At 39.2% G+C, this 21,075-nt stretch overlaps 1 protein-coding gene across 5 annotated transcripts; it reads left to right on the top strand.

The window, feature by feature from the left end:
• Window positions 1-1,531: 1,531 nt before the first annotated feature.
• Window positions 1,532-17,463, top strand: LOC135090145 (ATP-dependent DNA helicase DDX11-like). Of its 5 annotated transcripts, none has more exons than XM_063986531.1 (21): window positions 1,532-1,730; window positions 5,551-5,698; window positions 7,355-7,420; window positions 7,903-8,091; window positions 8,674-8,773; window positions 8,955-9,073; window positions 9,237-9,403; window positions 9,864-9,999; window positions 10,982-11,083; window positions 11,660-11,812; window positions 12,384-12,513; window positions 12,952-13,115; window positions 13,682-13,841; window positions 14,251-14,488; window positions 14,849-15,059; window positions 15,468-15,617; window positions 15,807-15,930; window positions 16,289-16,419; window positions 16,837-16,934; window positions 17,083-17,218; window positions 17,351-17,463. In XM_063986531.1, the coding sequence occupies exons 2-21, from the start codon at window positions 5,564-5,566 to the stop codon at window positions 17,387-17,389; spliced, it is 2,748 nt and encodes a 915-aa protein (XP_063842601.1). In that variant the 5' UTR covers window positions 1,532-1,730; window positions 5,551-5,563; the 3' UTR covers window positions 17,390-17,463. The 5 variants fall into 5 exon arrangements, with proteins under 5 accessions (XP_063842601.1, XP_063842604.1, XP_063842603.1 ...); XM_063986534.1 differs by having other exon boundaries at window positions 1,543-1,580; XM_063986533.1 differs by lacking the exon at window positions 1,532-1,730 and adding an exon at window positions 4,380-4,529.
• The last annotated feature ends 3,612 nt before the right edge of the window (window positions 17,464-21,075 follow it).

Genomic DNA, 21,075 nt, shown 5'->3' with positions numbered 1-21,075 from the left:
TAAGGTGTCGGGGCTGATGCTGCCACACACACACACACACACACTCTCTCTCTCTCTCTCTCTCTCTCTCTCTCTCTCAGTGCATCTTTAAATCGCAACCTTTCTTAAACAAGATCAAGGTTGTACAGAGAGAGAGAGAGAGAGAGAGAGAGAGAGAGAGAGAGAGAGAGAGAGAGAGAGAGAGACGAATTAATAAATAGATAAATATCAAATGAAATATAATACAGATGAAATTATGAAGAAAAGAAATAGATTAATAAATAAATACCCAATTATTTTTTTTAGGTAGGAGGGACACTGGCCAAGGGCAAAAAAATAAAAAAAAATAAATAAATAATAAATAAAAACCTAAAAAAAAAAAAAAAAAAAAAGGTAAGCGTCCCTATGAGAAGATACACAGCGTGGCACAGTGTACGTAAACCTGTGGGGGACCAAGTTGCTGTGGTGAAAGACTCCTAGCAGGGTAGCAGCCGTCACCCACACCCACCAAACACACCTTGATCTCTGCAACACTGCCGCGTGGCACTACTTCCAAAATCCTTTAGTTAAAGTTACACTGGCTTTTAAGGATGTTTTTACCTTCTATGGACAAATTTTTAAGTTTTTCTACATCATTAACAGAAGAAACACTCTTGGGAACTCTAGCAATCATCTCTCTCTGGCCTTTGAAAATACTTGTGGTGAGAGGGCAAAGCGTTTCAGAATACGGGCCTCACCGGGGCCATGATAGAGGTATCCATATGGGTAAAATGAATGAATAAAGGAAATATACTAGTTCTCATAGCAAACAACCACAGGGCAGGACTCGAGATAATGGATACAAACTATGAAAATTTAGGTTTAGGAAAGAGATTGGGAGGGACTGCCTCACAGAGTGGTGGACGAGTGGAATAGGATAAGCAGTCATGTGATCAGCGCGAACACGCTATAGATAGTTTCAAGCGAAGGTTAGATGACTATATGGATAGGGAAGACAAGTGGTAATAGGAGGGCTGACAGGCGGAAGAGGATAAAAGACGTTCATGGTTATGGTTAGTACAGGATTTGAGTCATGTGTAAAGCACTCAGAGGTGTAATCTTTTGGCTTGAGGTGATGTCCCAGCCAATGTTACTTTGGGTGTTGTCAACCTGTGATGGATTGACATTCAAGCTCGTATTACATATTTCAATAAGAGTCTACCTGATTTTGTCCAAGATAGATAAACATTTGATAATCATGTATACTGAAGGAAACATACTTTTAATGAGAGGGTTCAAGTTATTCAAGCTTTTCAGTGACTTCACATTAGGTCATACAAGAGATGAGAAATTGTAGTGTTAACTCCGCCAGGACCAGTTCAAATTTGGCGCTTGAATTAGTGGTATGTGGATATTGTGACAATTACAATTATAATGGTTTATAATTTAGTTTTGCATGTTTATACTTCATTGTATTTTACTTGTCTTATTTCCTATTAGTATAGTATAATATGAGAGAAGTTGGTGCATATTAATAGAAGAAGAAAATCTAGTTTGTGGATTGGTGGCTCAGTGGCTGTATAGTGCGCGCAGGCAGAGGAAGGTGAGCTGAAGCCAGGCAGGTGAGGGACGGGGTTTGAAAGGCACTCGGTGTGCAGCTGCTTTATTTACCTGGATTTTCGCTGACTAAGACGGTGAAGTTGCTGCCTGCTGGTGCAGGCTTGGTGCCTGCCGGGAGTTGTTCGTGAGGACCAGGAAGGCTCATAGTATCAGTAAGTGACCCACCTACCATTTGTCCAACTGGCAGAGTTTGCACAATTTAATTCTTTTCTACAAACGCCGTCTTGTAATAGGCGGTAACTTTGATAGTGGTATTCATTATAATAACTCCGTGTCACAAACAAGGAAACAGGAGGATTAGGTTACGTTAAGTGTCCGTGTTTTAAGAAATCTTCATCAACATTACTTTTTCCTTGGTCCTCATTTTCTAAGGCTCATATTCCACATATTTTCTCCTCGTTAGGAGTACATTTATATGACTCAATATTCCATCTATATGATTCAATATTCCAAACCTTCAAGACGAAATACAAACGAATTAATCACAACAAAAGATTAAAAACCACAAAAAATTTAACTTATCAGCTGAGATGGAGGCATACTTTCCCTACATCCGCCATTATTTGCTACATCTTAGTAATCATATGTCAATCCTGTTACTAAATGGACCCACATGACAATACTTCCATATCCACTAGTCGGGTGGAACTGCATTCTTCAGGATTTCGCCTCTTAGATGTAGACAATCGAACCGTTCTCCCAATACATACACAAATTCGTATTGTAATCACAGCAGCAGATGTAATTAATTCTTGAAGAGTTCCAGCTTTAGGTGTTAAAGCAGACGCCATCTCTGGCCGACTTAATCAAACCAGATTTTTAATATCTCGTCCAGGATTATTTTACAGCCAATGTTCAGAAGTCTGTGGTGCCAATCATAGATTTTTACCTATTGTAATTGAAAGTGTTAACACAAATTCCTTCTTAAATTGAATTTCTTCGTATTCTGACTCACCCGATGACTGAAAGTATAATCGCCATTGCCTGGTTTTGGTGTGATGAAGGCTTAAGTGAGGCAGACTGCCGGCTGTCTTCTCTATCGGGACCACCGCCATGATGGATTTGCGTGTTGGAACCTGCCGATATTCAGATTATTTTTTTCCTATTTGTTTTATTTCGGGTTCTAAGTAACTTTTTATGGTTTCTAAATATATTTCGTTATTTTATTTTGTTTTTCTTAGTTCTGTACAGTCAAATATGTTTATTTTGCAGGCGTTTTGTACGTATATAACGGTCGTTTCCTGGTGCATTTTTCATACCCTGTCAAGTTTTTTCTTCTTATAAAAGCTAGCAATTAAGTTTTATTGCTTCTAAAAATTAAAATTTTTTACTGGTGTCATGGTAAATATGTAGCCTTTAGAATTATTTATAGCCCTATTAAAAATCGGTTTTCAACGTTTTATTAATACCTAATTTGCTTACTTCGGCTTGTAACTAACCTTAATCTATTTGTAAAAATAGTTCAGATTTTGTAAATTGTTTTGCATTCCTGTTAAGTCAGATTTGTAGGCTTAATTATTGTTTTTAATAATTTCAAAGTTCCAACACTTTTTCACATTTTTCATTTTAAATTTCTTTATTATTACTGAGGCTTGAAATGTTTTTATATTCTAGGTATTAGTTAAAGTATACGGTAAGTCAGAATATGTAAAGCAATCTAGTCTAGGTGCAGTATTTCAAAATGCGATTTTCAAAATGGAATGACATCATACGTATATAACGGACCGTGTGACGTCATTAACTGGCATGATGTCATCAGAGCGACACCCTCGCCCTTCCAGTCTCTCTTCACTATTTAGCGTAATAATGTTTTCCAGAAGTAACGAACACATTATTGGGCTGATTTGTGGATAAATAAGTGGTAGATGGTGTATAAGTGAGTGTAATGAGTGTATTCATGTGTATGGAGGGGAAGTGGGGGAGCGGGGGTGTGCCGGGTGTCGAGAGATCCTGCTGCTGTTGCTTCTACATGCCTTTTTTTTTCCTGTGTGTGTGTGTGTGTGTGTGTGTGTGTGTGTGTGTGTGTTTCCATAGCCAGTGATTCTTAGCCCCTGGGTCGCGACCCAAAGTCAAGCCATTTCATTGGGTCACCAAGGACATATACATTTTTTTTTCTACAATATACTTAATCAAAATGTCATCAAAGTATTAATCCTGTGTATAGGATACTTAAGTAATTAACATTTAAGGATAAGGAAATCATAGAGACTTAGACAATTTAATTGAGCAGAAGAAAACAGCCTACATCTACTCTCGCCTTATAAAACTAAAACTAACCCTTGGTTGATGTTTGAAAAGTGGAGTGAGGGAGGGGTCTTGCGAGGGAGGAGGGGGTTGTGGAGAAAGTCGGGAGCTGTGTGTCAGTGTCACGCCGACTCCGCGTCAGATCTGATTCAACTGCTCAACGCGAGTCTTCATTTATTATTATTTTCTGTAACTGTTCTATATTACTGCTTTTGATAAATATTATATTGATGCACGTCATTTGTTTGACTGTGAAGTATATTTACATTTCTACTACTATGTAGTACTAATATATAGTACTACGGCTTCTGCTATTACTACTACTACTACTACTACTACTGCTGCTGCTGCTGCTGCTACTTACGAAGGTATACATGGATCGCCATGGTCAATCCGGACAGGATTTTTTTTGTCGCAGCCAAAAAAGCTCGAACCACAAGAATTTAGTAAAACAGAATAGGAAAATGAAGAATTAATTAATGAAGGAGATAAAAATAAAACAATACAAAAATCAACACAATAAAAATAAACTTTGAAAAGCACCCCAGGAAAAAAAAAAAAAGTAAAATCACAAAAATGATAACCGTCCCGGGTTAAAGACTGGAAGCTCCCTCGCCATGTGAAATCAGGAACAGCGATTGGCAATCCTGGTAAAATTCAGGTTTGCAGACCTGATTTGGCGGGAAGGCTGAGCGGCTGAGACCGAGGTAAACAAACAATCTGAATGAACCTCCACCCGTGAATGAATGTGTACTTGGGGCCCTCATCTCATAGTCTAGTAATGTGTAAGCTGCTCGTGATAGTATGTTTTTAGGCTGATGTTGATTGTCCTGTAGCCATTATATTTTAGTGGTGTGAGTGACGCATGTGTGTGTAGTGAGTGAGTTACAGCCGCGAGTCAGTGCAGTAGGCGTCTCTTGCTGTACTGCTGCTTGTTGATCGTGGAAGACTGAGGAACCAGCTTTGAAGTAATAGAAAAGCTGCATACCTCAGGGATCGGTGTGTTAATATTTGCAGTATTGGCAGCAATATGAATATGAAGGGCACTGCTATGCAAAATACTGAAAGTACCGGTCATTAGGTTCCCTGTGGGATAATGAGACGGTAATTGATGTAGGTGTGGCTAGTTCAGTAGAAGACGACGAAATCTGGTGTCAACTTACAGACTCATGGCCACCTTGCAAACCGGTGGTAATGGAGTGGTTCTGGAATTTGGTGAAAAATCTCTCGTTACATTTAGAGGGAAGGCTGTTGTTGACAGGTGCTGCTCTGCTGCTCGAGGCCAGGAGCTTATTATTATTATTATTATTATTATTATTATTATTATTATTATTTTTATTATTGATTATTGTTGTTGTTGTTGGTTTTTATCATTATATATATATATATATATATATATATATATATATATATATATATATATATATATATATATATATATATATATATATATAGTTTTATATGACATAGTTTTGGTGTCTTTTGAATTCTATAACTTGTCCTTTTTACTTGCAAATAACTATTTTTGGTGGGTGAGGCCAAGATGTCATTTGAATCATCACAATCTTCAATGTTTTAGGAACCAGTTTTTCCTAATATGCCTATTTTTATAAGGTTTATCACCATTACTTTGAAGTGACCTGAGGATGGCTGGGATTGACAACCCTGTGCTCTCATTTCACTTGTCTTACTGAAAAACATTAGTGAATTAATGCCATCCTTCCCCAGCACTGAGGGAGCCATGAGTCAGCTGCAGCCCCCTGAGGAATTTCCCTTCCCCTTCCCTCCCTACAACATCCAGACGGATTTCATGAGGAAGCTCTTCTCTGTGCTGGAGGAAGGACAGCTTGGAATATTTGAGAGCCCTACTGGCACGGTATGAAGAGAGATAATGAAAGGTTTTGTGATGATATTGGTGTAGCTGCTTGTTACTTGCAGTATTAGTGTATTATTATGACCAAGGCTGTAGTATTCTGTTACAGTATAAGTTCTTAAGCCTGATAACTTGAAATTTTAATTGTTATTAAAATATGAAGGAAACTGCCAGGAGCCAGTAGGCTTAGTCGTGGCAGTTCCTTTTGTAAAACAGACCTACTTTATTTTTATTTCAATTCCATCTGGAAATTTATTTGATATTTCAAAGCTCACTGCTGGCTTGGCTTGAAAGTGGATGCTGAAATTTAAAAACCTTCAAACGGCCCTGAGCAGAGCCAAGAAGTGAAGAACTACATTTCTTAACTGCCTGTATGTCTTATAGTAATTTGTAATACTTATATGTTACAAGTGTTCAGAACTGGAGTAAGCACCATCAAGAACACATCTTTGATCAGAATGTGTGGGGACTTTTAAATCATGCATCTGTGCTGTGCTCAGGTACACAAAACATTGCACTACAGCTTTCAAACAAAATTAATCTATAGTTATTTTCATCATTTGTCTGTTATATTTCCAATGATGATTTGCAGGTAGCATAAATACCATCAGAAATAAACATGCAAACCAAAATTTGTAGCCACCCAGGACAAGGCAGAGATTGAGAACTGGAGGCCTTTGTAGACAGGCCCATGCCAACTGTCACACACACACACACACACACACACACACACACACACACACACACACACACACACACACACACACACACACACACACACACACACACACACATTCCTAGTAAACTGTTTGTTCTGCTGTGGAATTAATTTTAATAATGCTGAATATAATACCTCACAAACACATGTGCACATGCACATGTGCACACACACACACACACACACACACTAAAAAGTTTTGAGTGAATTTGCATGTGGAACAGTTATTTAATAATTTCATGTTTAACATCACACCTATTGGGTCTTTATGATACATTGCATTATGTGCAGTAAAATCAATACTACTTAAATACACTTTCAGATATGTATACAGTGAGAGTGTAAACAAGGCAGATGTCCGCATGTGCAAGATATGACTGCTTTGTATTATATTCAACAGCATTACAACATGACTCACTCCACAATGAAACGACAAATGATTCACAAGGAGTGTTTGAGTGTGCATGTGTTGCCCCATTGTAGCTGATGTGGGCTTGTGTTTCAAAGGGCCCACCAGTCCTGAAAATCTGCCTCATCCTGAGTGGGGTGAAAATTGTGGAGTGTGTGCATACATATTTATAACAGAAATCAAATGCACGTGACTTTGATATAATAAATGCATTCACTTGGTTAATATTGTTACATTTCTTCATCACAGGATGAATATTGTAACATCCTATACCATTTACAATCTATATTGTCTTTATTTTATCATTGTATATTACCTCTGTTCCAATTGTCAGAATCCTTCTGTAACTGGAATGACTTATTCCTCTGCAATTCGGAGTAAGGGACTTTTACTGCATTATGATTTTTTATGTAGGATGTGGTGCTAGTGAAGTGAATTTGAAGAATAGTAGTGTTTGCATGTATTCCTTAATAAATAGCGATGAATGAAAATATTGATGTAATTTCCAATTCTGCTTGTCTTACCTCTGCAGGGGAAGTCACTCAGTCTCATCTGTGGGGCACTGACCTGGCTCAAGCAACATGCTGACCACCACAAGGTAAACATCAACTGCTGTGTTCATCTCATTCCCTTTGTAATGAAACAGAATGCATGAATTGGCCAGACGTATAGGAAAGATATATGATTTGTTGTCTCGATGAATGGGAAAGATAGAAGGGAAATTCAAGCTCAAACAGCAATTCAGAGTTTCCTTGAGGAATTTCCTTGAGGAATATCTGTGTGCAATACTTTGCTTTAGTCTTTGTGTCCTTGCAGTCTTTCCTATTCATTGGCCTCATCTTTGTTCTTCAACATCACTGAGATAATCTGATTAGTCATCACAAAATAGACAGTATAAGATATCAACTTCAGTAATGAAATGTATATTTACTTCCTTTTAACATCTCAACCAGTAAACACATTAATTTTTTAGCTTCTATTTTTCAATTAGAGAGAAAAGTGTTTAGTTAATTCAGACAAGCAGTGATAGTGAAATATTTTGACATGAAATTCTGGACTACAATGATCACAAATGGACAGGCTGAGCTCATCAGAAAGATAGAGGAGAGTAAGAGCACACAAGACGATGATGGCCTGGACTGGTTCACTGCAGCCACCAAGAGGATAGAGGGCAAGGAGGAGGCCAGGAGATGCCAAGAGGAGCTGCTGTTACTGGAGAAGCAGGAGGAAAGAATTAATGCCTTAAGGAAGCGCACTAAAGTGGTCAAGGTTTGTGGAGCACTATTCAGCTTCATGTTTTGATGGAAAGACAAATCTCAGTTAATGTAAATTTGATCTGTTAATTTTTAAAGGTAGGAATGAATGGTTCCAGTTCACTTTCTCATTTATATATATGAATGCAAAAAATTACCTGAAGAATAATAGAAATGCATTGGTAAATTGTTAAAACTTGTTGTTTTAAATATATTTATTCATTACTATTTTTAATATTATAAATAGTTTTTAAGGAATGTTGTGATTTTTAAATTGAGATTCACCTGTAATGTGTTATTTTCAGGAGCCATTAAAGAAAAGAATACTTGTTTATTAGAAGTATATGTATTGCAGTATTAATTGTTTTTTACTTAATGGTACTACTCTCTTTGATGTCTTGTTTGGAATGCCTCATTGGCATGTTTCTGATAGACCATTGCATTTTCACGTACAGTTTTGATATTTTCAGTAAATCCTTGGCATCTTGGCTCATGTCTGAATGCTATACCTTTTTTGACTGACCTTCATATTTGTGTCATGTGAATTTTTTTTCCCTGTAAAATATGGTTTGTATGTTTTCTGTTTTTGGCTCAACAGAATCCAAAAATACAGAACCTGAACAATGAGTTTGATGAACTATTCCGTGACTTGCATCATGTTCAGGAGGACCTTCGCCGGGAACTGAATGCAATTAATGGCAAGTTGCTGACATTCTTGGTAGATTTTTCTTTCATCTTTTAATTTTTCATTTGCTAAGTAATGAGATTCTGTGTAATAATTATGAATGCCTATTTTTGTGTATACGTGGATGTATGTGTATCATTTTCCCCTTAGAAATTAAGTTATATGTATGATTTCAATGATTGTTTGTGTGGCAGGAGAAGATGTATTGCCCTCAGAGGAACAAACATTACTGCTAGATGACTATAACAGTGATGATGAGGAAGGAGACGGAAAGCGAGAAGGGGAAAAGGAACAGGACAAAGGCTGCTTAAAGGTAACACAGTAAAGATCTGTCACATGCACTATGATGAACAAGTTGGAATCTTACTTGTTACATAACACACACATGTGCACGTGCATGTGCACACACACTCACACCTTGACTAAAAGTAAAGTCTAAAGCATGACAAAGTCCTAAGAGTGTCCAATACTTACAGATCTTCTACTGCAGCCGGACACACTCACAGCTCTCCCAGTTTGTGCGAGAGGTTCAGAAGACGGTGTTTGGGGAGGAGGCGCGTGTGGTGTCCCTGGCCTCTCGTCAGAATCTGTGTGTGAATGAAGCTGTCAACAAACTGAGCAACATTTCCCTCATGAATGACAGGTACAGGCTTGAATTTTATCAATTGGGATTAAATGCATAAATTAAGCAATGAGAATAGGTTTGGTTTCCTTTAATATCTAATAAACGTTCTATCATGTTGGATCAGTTGCAGTTATGAAAGGAGAAGTGCCTTGTTTTGTTATGTGGATGAAAGGAAGAGACAATTTGATTAAGTATATTAGATAATCTTATCAAATACCTTGAAATGTAAGGTAAAATGCCAACTTGTGTTTTAAGAAGAGTAGTGACAGGATAATTGGAGTTAACCAGAATCCACTTGTGCCTTGGTGATCACTCATGGTCTCATTGGTATTATGTTAGACACATGTATACTTTGAGTGTCCTGCCAAGGTTCAGTCCCTGCCAATAACCTCTCATGGCCAATCTATTTTGTCTTCAGATTAATTTTTCAATGTTTTCATGATGCACAGGACACAATTAAACTGATGTAGTCTTGCAGGTGCCTGGAGCTGCGGAAAGGCAAGAAGGGCAAAACCACCAAGCAGACTGACGATGGCACATCCAGCAAGAAAAAACGCACCAGCTCAGGCTGCCCTTATTACCAACACACAGCTGTGGAGGAACTAGCAGATCAGGTTATTGTTACCTTCTTTCAAAGGATTTCAGTTTGATAAAAGCTATAAATACATTGAAAGAATTACTATACAGTGGCTGGGAAAAAAAAAGAAGTAAACATTACAGCATGCCCATACAGCAAAGCTCCAATATTCAATTTACACCCATAAGTATTAAAAGGTGGTAAATTGTCACATATGGCAACTCACATGCTGTGAAAATGCTATGCTCAGTTTCTGAATCAGTAACGGTAATTGTCAGGCACATAGGGGAGATATCTCTCTTGCACTCCTCCGCCTATTAGCCCCTTGCTGTGACCTCATTTCATCACTCACATTTAATTCTGACATTATAATGTGTCCTGGCAAGCTTAGCAATGAGGAAGTGTGTTGTGATGGCATTTGTTTGAGATGGGCTCAGTAATTGAGATTAGAAGGAAGACAGGAAGATCAGAAGCAGCCATCTTACAGGTGGCAAAGGCTGCACAATTGCTTGGAACAAGTGTTATTCCTTGTCGGCTTACAGCTCAAGCCTCTTCTGATTGAGAGAGGGAGCAGTGATTCAGTTTTTGTAAGGCATACATCCTATCAACCTATCTGTTTTTGTATTTGTCTTCCTTTTACACCCAGAGCCTTTTTTACTCTTGGGAGTGGCAGCTGTTCCAAGCGCTAGTGCAGCCTTCCCCACCAGCTGCCTCTGATCTTCCTGTCTTCCTACCAGCAAGGGGGAAATGGGCAGGGATATCTACAGGATATGTGAATTACCTTATGTGACAACTTAGCACCTTTTAATACCTCCTATGGCTGTAAATCAAACATAGCTTTGCTGTGTGGTTACACTGTGATGTTTACATTTTTTTTTTTTTTTTTTTCCCCACTGTACTAGGTATCCAACACACACTCAGCAAATATGATGTATCCAGGTTTAGCTTCATGATGAAATGAATGTGTGAACCATTTGTATTGATCTGACTCAACCAAATTAAGTTGTAACTTATCACAGGTGCTGCTGGAAGTGCAGGATATTGAGCAGTTGGTTGGTCTAGGCAAGAAGATGAAGAGCTGCCCTTACTACGCTGCCAGGTCAGCCATCAGAGATGCTCAGGTAATGTTGGATTCATCACTAAATGGAAAAAATATATAAAACCATTTTTCAGCATGGAATTAATTATTAGCATAGGACATTTGGCTAAGGTAAGAAAAAATTAAACACATGATCCTGAGAATATTCCTGTCATGGTTGACCCTTGAAAGGCAGGGACAAGGTAATGATTATGAAATACTCCATATAACTTGATGCTTTACCTTGAATGTGATAGTGATGAAGCACTGGCCTTGTTTCACTTCATTTTAACCTTTACTCATTTTCCTCCTTGAAAGTGATGATGACAAACAATTCCACTTTGGTGACTTTATCACAGACTTCATCTTCACTTATACTTTTATTTCTAGTTTTATTTGTCCTTCACCCTGAATGTGATAATGAAATATTCTATACAACTTGTCCCACATTGATTTTTACTAGCCATATAGAACCCTGTCACAGTCACCCCATTAAATATTTCATTCAACTTATTCCATTATCATTTTTAGCTGTCATATACACCCCTGTCACAGTCACCCCCCAGAGATGCATCATGTCTAGGTAGTGACTGACTCAAAATCTTTCTCCTTGCTGCAGGTTGTGGTGCTGCCCTACAACACACTGCTCCACCGCCCCACTAGGGAGTCCTATGGGATCAACCTGTATAACAATGTGGTGGTGGTGGACGAGGCACACAACCTCCTCGAGACCATCTCCAACATCCACTCAGTGTTTGTTTCTCTCCGCCAGGTAAGGGGAGAGTGGATGTGTCCTGTGTTGCCTGCCTATGTGGTCTGTCCCAGTTCTATATCTATCTGTCGATATGCCACACACATGGGGTGGCCTAGACAAGGTGCCACACACACATGCACACACACACATCACGTCTATATCACTTCACTTTATATCTGTTTTCCATTCAGAAAGTAAAATTTCTGAGTTTTATAATATATAGGCTCAGAGATATGAGGTGATTTCAAACACTTAATCTTTGTATCTAATTACTGCTTCTGTTTGAATTCTAGCTCTAATTAGATGGTGTTTGTAAATGTCTTCTCTTAATACATTTGTATCTCTACCAGCCTGCTCTTCTTGCATTAGTCTGTCGGTATGTAGTTCACCAGTGCTGTTTGTCCATCATGGCCTCTGGTCTGTGTTTATTTGTCAGTGGTCCTTCTTTGAACATTACTCATCTTGTTAGTAATTCTCCTTATTTTTCTTTTTGTTATTGTGGCACCAGAAATATTAATCAGTCCTATTTTGCCTAAATATGAGTTGTGCCCTGGCCATAGTCTAAGGAACCCCTGGGTTTGCCCAACAGCTTCAAGGAGCATATGCCCAGCTGAGCCAGTACCTGCAGCGCTACTCCAAGAGACTCTCACCCAGGAACCTCCTCTACCTCAAGCAAATCCTCTTCTTCATGCATGCCATTATCAAGATGCTGGGCGGAGGTTTGTAGTGCAAGCTGTGTCTTTTTAATTTTTTAATGTGATGCTGGAGTAATTACCTGATGACTGAATTAAGTGAGTGTGCTGTGAGGTAGATGCAATAGAATCTTAAAGCTGTGGATCTTATAGTTAAATGAATTATAGTTTAGGCATCAAGTAAGGGTAGGAATACTTTCTTTTCTTGGTCAGGACCCAAGAGGGGATGTGAGTGGTGTGAATGTGAAAGTTGTGTGTCTTGTCTTGGCTACCATCCATTTTAGAGACAGACAGACTTGGTACATATGCATCAAGTATAAGGTGTAAAAAATACCAAAAATTTGAATTCATAACACTTTAAAGCCAAATCTTAGAATCTACAGCAGTTAAAGCCAAAGTTATTAATTTGGACACCAGGATTAGATGAAAACTTTTAAAGGAAACTGAAAATGCATGCTCTGGCAGGATCCAAGCGTGTGGGGGCAAGTGGTGCCTCGCCAGTCACTCCCATCCCCACTCCCTCCTCCAGGATGCTGCCTGTGTACAGCTTCCTGGCCGAAACACTCACTGATAACCTCAACCTGTTCAAGTTGGTGCAGTATATTGAGAAAAGCAAGATTGCCCACAAGGTAAGTGTACTGGAAGCTGTAATATACCTGTATGTATTTTGTCTGCTTCATTTCACAAGAAAACTCATTGAACCCATTCACTACTACAGTCAACCTCCATATGCCATGAAATACTAATAATTATTGTTAGTCAGAATATAATAAATAACTGTAGTGGATGAGTGAAAAAGATGCTTTTAAGATATCATTGTAAACTCAGTTAAATTTTCTAATGACATTCATATCATTGTAATCTCAGTTAAATTTTCTAATGACATTCAGAATCAATTAGCTGATGCTGTGGTGCCGAAAGAGTTCCTGTAAGAGAAGGAAAGGCTGTTTATATTGATTGGGAGGTGTATCTTGAATTAGTTTGCAAAATCAAGTTTTACCCAGACAAAAGCAAAGTCAAGGTGTGTCCCATATCCATTATTAGTCGTAGGGATAAGTGTGTAGCGCCACCTTTGTGCAGAGTGGTCTTGTGTATTTTATCATATTCTCTTCAACTTGAATTTTTGTCACATCTCAGCTGGGATGCATGTAGGAAAAGGCAAACATTTTGAAACTAGCTCAAGTTTTTTTTCCAGCTTCACTCCTTCACCCAGCACTTTGAGGGGTCAGTGAAGATCAACAGCCTGAGTCATAAATCTCCTGTTACATCACCAACATCCTCCACATCCTCCTTCCTGGCCAAGCTCTCAGCCAGCAAACAAGCATCAGCTAAACAGACACAGGCTAAACCCAAAGGTAATGTAGTAGAACTTGCAACTCAGTTGTTCATCTTTCCGTCTGGAAGCCTTTATTATATCCTCGCACCTTTCAAGTGGCCTTACCCTCTTACTAGATCCTATAGTTTAATTTACATTCATTCTCTTAACAGAATTTTTGCTCTTATGTCCAAATCACCTATTGTATTTAATTTAATCCATTCCAGTACACAGTTCAGATAATCTACACAGGTTCAAAATGTGATGAATCCTATGGAATGAAATACATACAGCATGTTGTGTCTCATTATATGCAAAAAGTTAATGTGAAAATTGTGTTGATTTCTCTTCTAATGGAATCTTGATGACTTTATCTACATGACTTTATCTGAGAAATCTGTTATATATTTTTCTTTGCTGTTGTCAAAGAAATATTGATGTTACTGCAGAGAACATCAAGCCAGAGGTGACAAAAAAGACTGAAGAGCAGCAGCAGGAGGAAGAAGGAGAGGAGGTGGTGATGGGGTCTCCACTGATGCAGGTGACAGAGCTCCTGAGAGCCCTGCAGCATGCCACTGCAGATGGTAGAATACTGGTGACAGTTGGCTCCCAGCCACGTCATTCCTCTGTCAAGTACCTGCTCCTCAATCCTGCCTCTCACTTCCAGGACATCGTGACCCAGTGCAGGTGAGTGTGAGCCATGCCAGACACTTCACACCACATTAACATGCTCAGCTCACAACCAGGAAAGCCTGAGTTCGAGTCCTAGGTGCAACAAGGCAGATGGTTGAGCCTCTTAATGTGTAGCCCCTGTTCACCTGGCAGCGAGTAGGTATGGGATATAAGCTGAGGGATTGTGACCTCACTGCCTCAGTGTGCGCATGGGTGGTCTTAGTACTACCTAAAGATCAGTCTCTATGAGCTCTAAGCTCATAGAGAAACTCCATAGGGAAACTGCTGGCTGCCTGATCAGGAGATGACTGTAGCTAAATAACATATAATGATTTCACTTGTGTGCTGTTGTCTTAGACATCTACCTTCCCTCAGGTCTGTGGTGGTGGCAGGTGGCACCATGCAACCCATTAGCGAGTTCAAGAACCAGCTGTTTCTCTCGGCTGGAGGAGAGGAAAGCCGAGTGCAGCATTTCTCCTGTGGTCATGTAGTCCCTGCCAAACAGTTGCTCCCTGTTGTCCTCCCTCAGGGACCCACTGGCCTGACTCTTGACTTCACCTACCAGCACAGGACTGATCCCAAAGTAGTGAGTGAGGCTGAAGTGTTAGGATGTATTGTATGTACTCACAAAGCACACTCATGCAAGTTTAATGGCTGTCCATTCAGGAGGAAGTGAAACCAGTGGTGCTGGACTCCCAAGGCCACATTGCTCACTTCTAAACTCAAAATAAATCTTCATGTACATTATTACTTAATGTGCAGAACAAGGCACTGGAGTAGTTTGCTACATTGGACAGTGTTAGCAGCTGAACACAAACTTGACTGAACAAGAGAACACTGAACATTGGACACCCATCCATGAGCAGAATCTACCTACCTCTGCTCATATTCTAGGTTGAGGTCTCCCTTAAAGGTGAGACCAGGTTTTGTCTATGGTAGGGAGGTTGGTAGGGTCATGCATTTTAATGAGAGATGCCTTGGTGATGCATTGCAGCTTGATGAACTTGGCCGAGTGTTGGTGAATGTGTGCACTGTGGTGCCGGGCGGGGTGGTGTGCTTTCTGCCTTCTTATGACTATGAACACAAGGTGCGTGCCCACTTCACATCCTCGGGCGTTCTGACAAGGCTATCAGCAAAAAAGAAGGTTTGTGTAGTTTAATGAACTACATTGTTGGTCTTGGTGCCAAGATATCGTTCTTTCATGGCCCGTAATGTTTAAGAGAAGTGTAACAGACAATAGTGTTATGATGATTATTCCATGCACTGCTTGCAGTATGGATATCACTGTTTGGTAATGGCACAGGCTCAGGTGTTCCATTTCATCCTTCAACAGGTTTTCTGGGAACCCAAGAAAGCAAATCAGCTGGATGCTGTTCTGAATGACTATGCTAAGACTATTAAGCTGACAGCCTCCAACACATCAGGCATGAGTGGCAGCCTGTTGCTCAGTGTTGTGGGTGAGTGGTGCTGAATGGCAGATGCAAGGGAATGAGATAAGGTAGTAAATGGAAAATCATCTGTTAGATTTTGTTGTCAGTCACTACAGTTAGACTATACTTATTTAGAGATATTTTTCTTTCTGACACTTTTGAGGGATTAATATAATTTTTTTTCTCATGATATTTTTCTTGTAGAGTTCTTTGTTTACTTATTTTTCCCTTTTGAATATAATTTGAATGAGTGTATTTATAAATATGTGATAACCGGATCAACATGATCATTACATTTAACATCATTATCATTTTATTTCACAACAGTAACATTTATAATTTTTGCGTTCCCCTCCCATGTTACATCTCACTGCCCCATCACCAGGAGGTAAGATGAGTGAAGGCATCAACTTCAGTGATGAGCTGGGCCGGTGTGTGGTGATGGTGGGCCTGCCCTACCCCAACACACACTCCCCTGAACTGAAGGAAAAGATGCTCTACCTTAACAAGAATGTGGTGAGTCACTGGACAGTAAAGAGAGAGAATAAATTAGTTTCAATGCAGAAAAATAAGTACTATATGATGCAAACACTCCTTGCACTTAAATTGAAAGATGGAATTACAGTATACAAGATCAGTGTTGAGAGCTCAGATTAACAGTTTTAGTTGATATTATAGTAATATGAGAAAAAGCTTGATGTAAACAACAGCTTCCCTTTGATGGCATTCAAGTCAGCTGTAATCAGAAAGGATTCATTTGGCATAATCAGGGATTAATATACAGTTGACCACCTATGCTGAGTTGGCCAGACTAGTTTTGTGCAGTGACTAGTTGAATGCATTACACTGACTCTTGAATGGATGACAACAAGAAGCAGATCAGCGCCCACTTCCTTAAAAAGGGTGTACTAATTAATCTGGGTTAACATTCAGTCCACAGGACAGGATGGGAAGACAGCAGGCTCGGTCTTCTATGAGAACCTTTGCTTCAAGGCTGTCAACCAGTCCATTGGGCGAGCCATCCGACACAAGTGAGTGCATGAGTGGTATTTTACTGATAAGCAAATGAAATCGCCTTATTTTGTTATGTGCTGCTTTGCACTTTTGCCACAAATTCATATATGAGTAGAAATTGGTATTGGTATAATGAGTTATATTCTAATGTGTTGTGTGTAACAGGCAGGACTATGCCAGCATCCTCCTGCTGGATCACCGCTACAGCCGCCCGACGTCCATACAGGCTCTTCCAGGCTGGATCTCCAAGCATCTGCGTGTCACTACAAAGTTTCCAGAAGCTTTTGGTCTTCTAAGAAAGGTGGGTGAAGGATGAGGCATAAGGAAATTAAAGGAGAGAGAGCAATGGCATTACATAATGTGTACAAAAAAGAAATGGCCCTGTTTCTCCCACAATGGCTTTCACTTACTCTTGATGTGGTTTCTCTTCCAGTTCTTTGTGGAGAAGAGAGCAGAAGGAACAGTGTCTTAATAGCTGGTGCCTACGTTATAAATAAGAAAAAATATGTTTTTTATTTTTTTTTCAAAATAAACTTTTGACAATCACTGAAGTTTGACTTATTATCTTAGAAAACAATCCCTCCAACATTATTAAAAAAAAATTTAAGAATATTTTTGTTTTGATGGTCAAAAGATTACTGATTGCAAAACTCACTAATTGGTGACAATTTGTCAAGTAATTTAAAAATGGAGACAATAGATATCTTTACTGGGTTGAAAATGTGAAGGAAAACCTATACGAAGACTTGGTCCATCAGTACAAAGGACAAATATTACCATAGCTTATTACAGACATGTAGAGGATGTATACTTGTGAAGTGGAGATGGTGTTAAGATGAGAGGAAAAGCATGTTTGGTCTTGTAACCACTTTATGTTGATCTCCATTATCAAGGGTACATAAGTTTGATAGATTAATTTATGCTCTTTTCTCTGTTATGTTGTGTAAGCTTCAGTATTTACAAAGTTATTATAGAGCTTTACAAGATTAGATAAATTTATGGATGAAGATGATAGGCAGAGAAAGTCATGTGTAGACTGTTGTGTGTTGAACTGATTGTTTCTTTCAGCTTCCCTTATTTTCTGATGTTAATATATCCCTATGCTTATTAAGTGTTCAGGATAGGTTTATAAGCCAGAAGACATGTTCCCCCCTATTTCTCTTGTATTTAATCTGATTTTCTTTTCTTAAATTTCATGAAGCTTTGTTGTGGCAGTCTTGAACAGACAGGCAGCACACAATGTTAAGTAAAAGATGCAGGCTGCCTTGGTTGTGTCGCGAATCAATGAAAGCTGAGATGTTGATAAAGATGACTGAAGTGAACCTTGTCTGACATATGTGAAACTTCAGAGTGCAGACAGATGCCTCTGCTTCAGCCTTTCAGATCTTTTATTCTCAGTCACTTTTTTTTTTCCAGCCAAGGACAACAAAATTATAATAATAAAAAAAAGGCCCACTTAGGTGCCAGTTCCCAGAGTCAAAAGCAGTCTTGAAATCTCCCTCTTGAAAAATTCAAGTTATAGGAAGGAGGAAATACAGAAGCAGGCAGGGAGTTCCAGAGTTTACCAGAGAAAGGGATGAATGATTGATAATTCTGGTTAACTCTTCTATTAGAGAGGTTAATAGAATAGGGGTGAGAAAGAAGAAAGTCTTGTGCAGCAAGGAAGAGGGGAGGCATGCAGATAGCAAGTTCAGAAGAGCAATTAGCATAAAAATAGCAATAGAAGATAACAAGAGATGCAACATTCCGGCAGTGAGAGCGAGGCTGAAGGATGTCAGTTGGAGGAGAGGAGTTGATAACATGAAAAGCTTTTTGATTTCACTCTGTCTAAAAGAGTGGTATGAGTGGAATCTCCCCATACATGTGAAGCATACTCCATATGTGGACAGATAAGGTCCCCATACAGATTTAACAGCTGGGGGATGAGAATAACTAGTGGAGACGACTCAGAACACCTAACTTCATAGAAGCTGTTTTAGCTAGAGATGAGCTGTGAAGTTTCCAGTTTAGATTATAAGTAAAGGACAGACCATGGATGTTTAGTGTAGAAGAGAAGGACAGTTGAGTGTCACTGAAGGAGAGGGGAAGGCTTGGGGAGTTGATAGATGGAAGAATTGAGTTTTTGAGGCATTGAGCAATACTAAGTTTGCTCTGCCCCAATCAGAAATTTTAGAGATCAGAAGTCAGGCATTTTGTGGCTTACCTGCGAGAACTGTTTACTTCCTGAAGGTTTGGATGTCTACGAAAAGACATGGAAAAGTGCAGGGTGGTATCATCATTGTAGGAGTGGATATGACAAAAAGTTTGGTTTAGATCATTGATGAATGATAGGAAGAGAGTGGGTGACAGGACAGAAACCAGAGGAACATCACTGTTAATAGACTTATGAGAAGAACAGTGACCATCTACCACAGCAGCAACAGAATGGTCAGAAAGGACACTTAAGATGAAGTTACAGAGAAAAGAATAGAAGCCATAGGAAGGTAGTTTGGAAATCAAAACTTTGTGGCCAAACTCTATCAAAAACCTTTGATGTGTCTAAGGCAACAGCAAGAGTTTCTGTAAAAGATGACCCAAGATTCAGTTAGGAAAGCCAGATTGCCAGTAGAGTGACCTCAATGGAACCCATAATGGTGATCAAATAGAAGATTGTGAAGTGACAGATGTTTAAGAATCTTCCTGTTGAGAATAGATTCAATAACTTTAAAGAGGCAAGAAATTAAAGCAATAGAATGGTAGTTTGAGGGATTAGAGCTGTCACCCTTTTTTTAGGAATAGGCTAAATGTACTATGTAAACTTCCAGCAAAAAAGGAAAGGTAAGATGGGAACAAACCCTGAATTATCCAAGATAGAGTTTTTAGTAAAGATTTGACTGAAGAGCTCAGCTTTAGAAATAGATAAGATTGCAGTGGTGCCATCAGATGAAGTAAAGTTATTGGAGATGGTTTTGGCTAAGTGCCAGAAATCATGAGGGGAGTTAGATCTTGAAAGATTTTGACACTTTCTATAAATGAAGGAGTTTTTGGCTAGTTGGATAATAGATTTGGCATGATTACGTGCAGAAATTTAAACTGCATGAGATTCATGCATGATCGAAGGATTTGTGGGCCACCTCTCTATCATATGTAACACAAGAACAGGCTGTGTTAAACCAAGGTTTGGAAGGTTTAGGTCGAGAAAAAGAGTGAGGAATATATGCCTCCATGCCAGACACTATCACCTCTTATGTGCTCAGCACACAAACGGGTCTCTGACGTGGAAGCAGTAGTCATTCCAAGGAAAATCAGAAAAAATAACTTCTCAGGTCCCTCCACCTAGCAGAGGCAAAACGCCTGAGACACCTCCACTAGGGGCCATCCTGAGGAGGGACTGGAGCGATAGGACAAGATACATTTATGAGGTTGTGATCAGAGGAGCCCAATGAAGAAGATAGGATGACAGCAAAAACATGAGGCTTAGAGGTTAGAAAAAGATCAAGAATGTTGGACGTATCTCCAAGACGGTTAGGAATACGGGTTGGGTGTTGCACCAGTTGCTTTAAGTCGTGGAGGATAGCGAAGTTAAGGGCTAGTTCACCAGGATGGTCGGTGAAGGGAGAGGAAAGCCAAAGCTGGTGGGAACAATAAAGTCTCCTGAATGGAGATCTCCGCAAAAGGGAAGAGTCAAAATGTGCTCCACTTTGGAATAAGTAGTCAGAATTTCTTATAATCAGAGGAGTTAAGTGAGAAGTATACATGACAGATAAATTTAGTTTGAGAGTGACTCTGTAGTCGTAGCCAGATGGTGGAAAATTCGGATGATTCAAAAGCGTGGGCACGAGAGCAGGTTAACAAGTTGCGCACACAGACGCAACATCCAGCTTTGAATCGAAAGTAGAAGGGAACAGAAAAGGGGCTAATGTCAGTTGCCTTAGACACTTGTGTGTCAGTGAGGAAAAGATGATGAAGTTTAGTAGAGGAGGGATGGTATTCTCCTGTGAATTTCTCTATACAGTCAAATCATAATTTTATATTTCTGTCTTCCTCACCCTCTGCAACACTGCATCATCTCAAAATGTTCACTTCACGCTTTTTTTATCCTCTTAATTTACATATTTTCGTGTTTGGGCTTACTTCAAATCTGTATCTCGTGTTTTTTTTTGTCCTTTTTTTTTTTTA

The sequence above is a fragment of the Scylla paramamosain genome, chromosome 34 (assembly GCF_035594125.1).
Source record: "Scylla paramamosain isolate STU-SP2022 chromosome 34, ASM3559412v1, whole genome shotgun sequence".
NCBI lineage: Eukaryota > Metazoa > Arthropoda > Malacostraca > Decapoda > Portunidae > Scylla > Scylla paramamosain.
This window is presented reverse-complemented; position numbering and strand designations above follow the sequence as displayed.

What these genes read in the sequence shown, in the direction of transcription:
- LOC135090145 (XM_063986531.1), top strand. Translation starts at nt 5,564, where the DNA reads ATGAGTCAGCTGCAGCCCCCTGAGGAATTTCCCTTCCCCTTCCCTCCC. An exon ending in ACAGGACTGATCCCAAAGTA is followed by an intron (nt 15,060 to 15,467) that starts GTGAGTGAGGCT and finishes GATGCATTGCAG; the next exon opens with CTTGATGAACTTGGCCGAGT. An exon ending in TCTACCTTAACAAGAATGTG is followed by an intron (nt 16,420 to 16,836) that starts GTGAGTCACTGG and finishes GTTAACATTCAG; the next exon opens with TCCACAGGACAGGATGGGAA.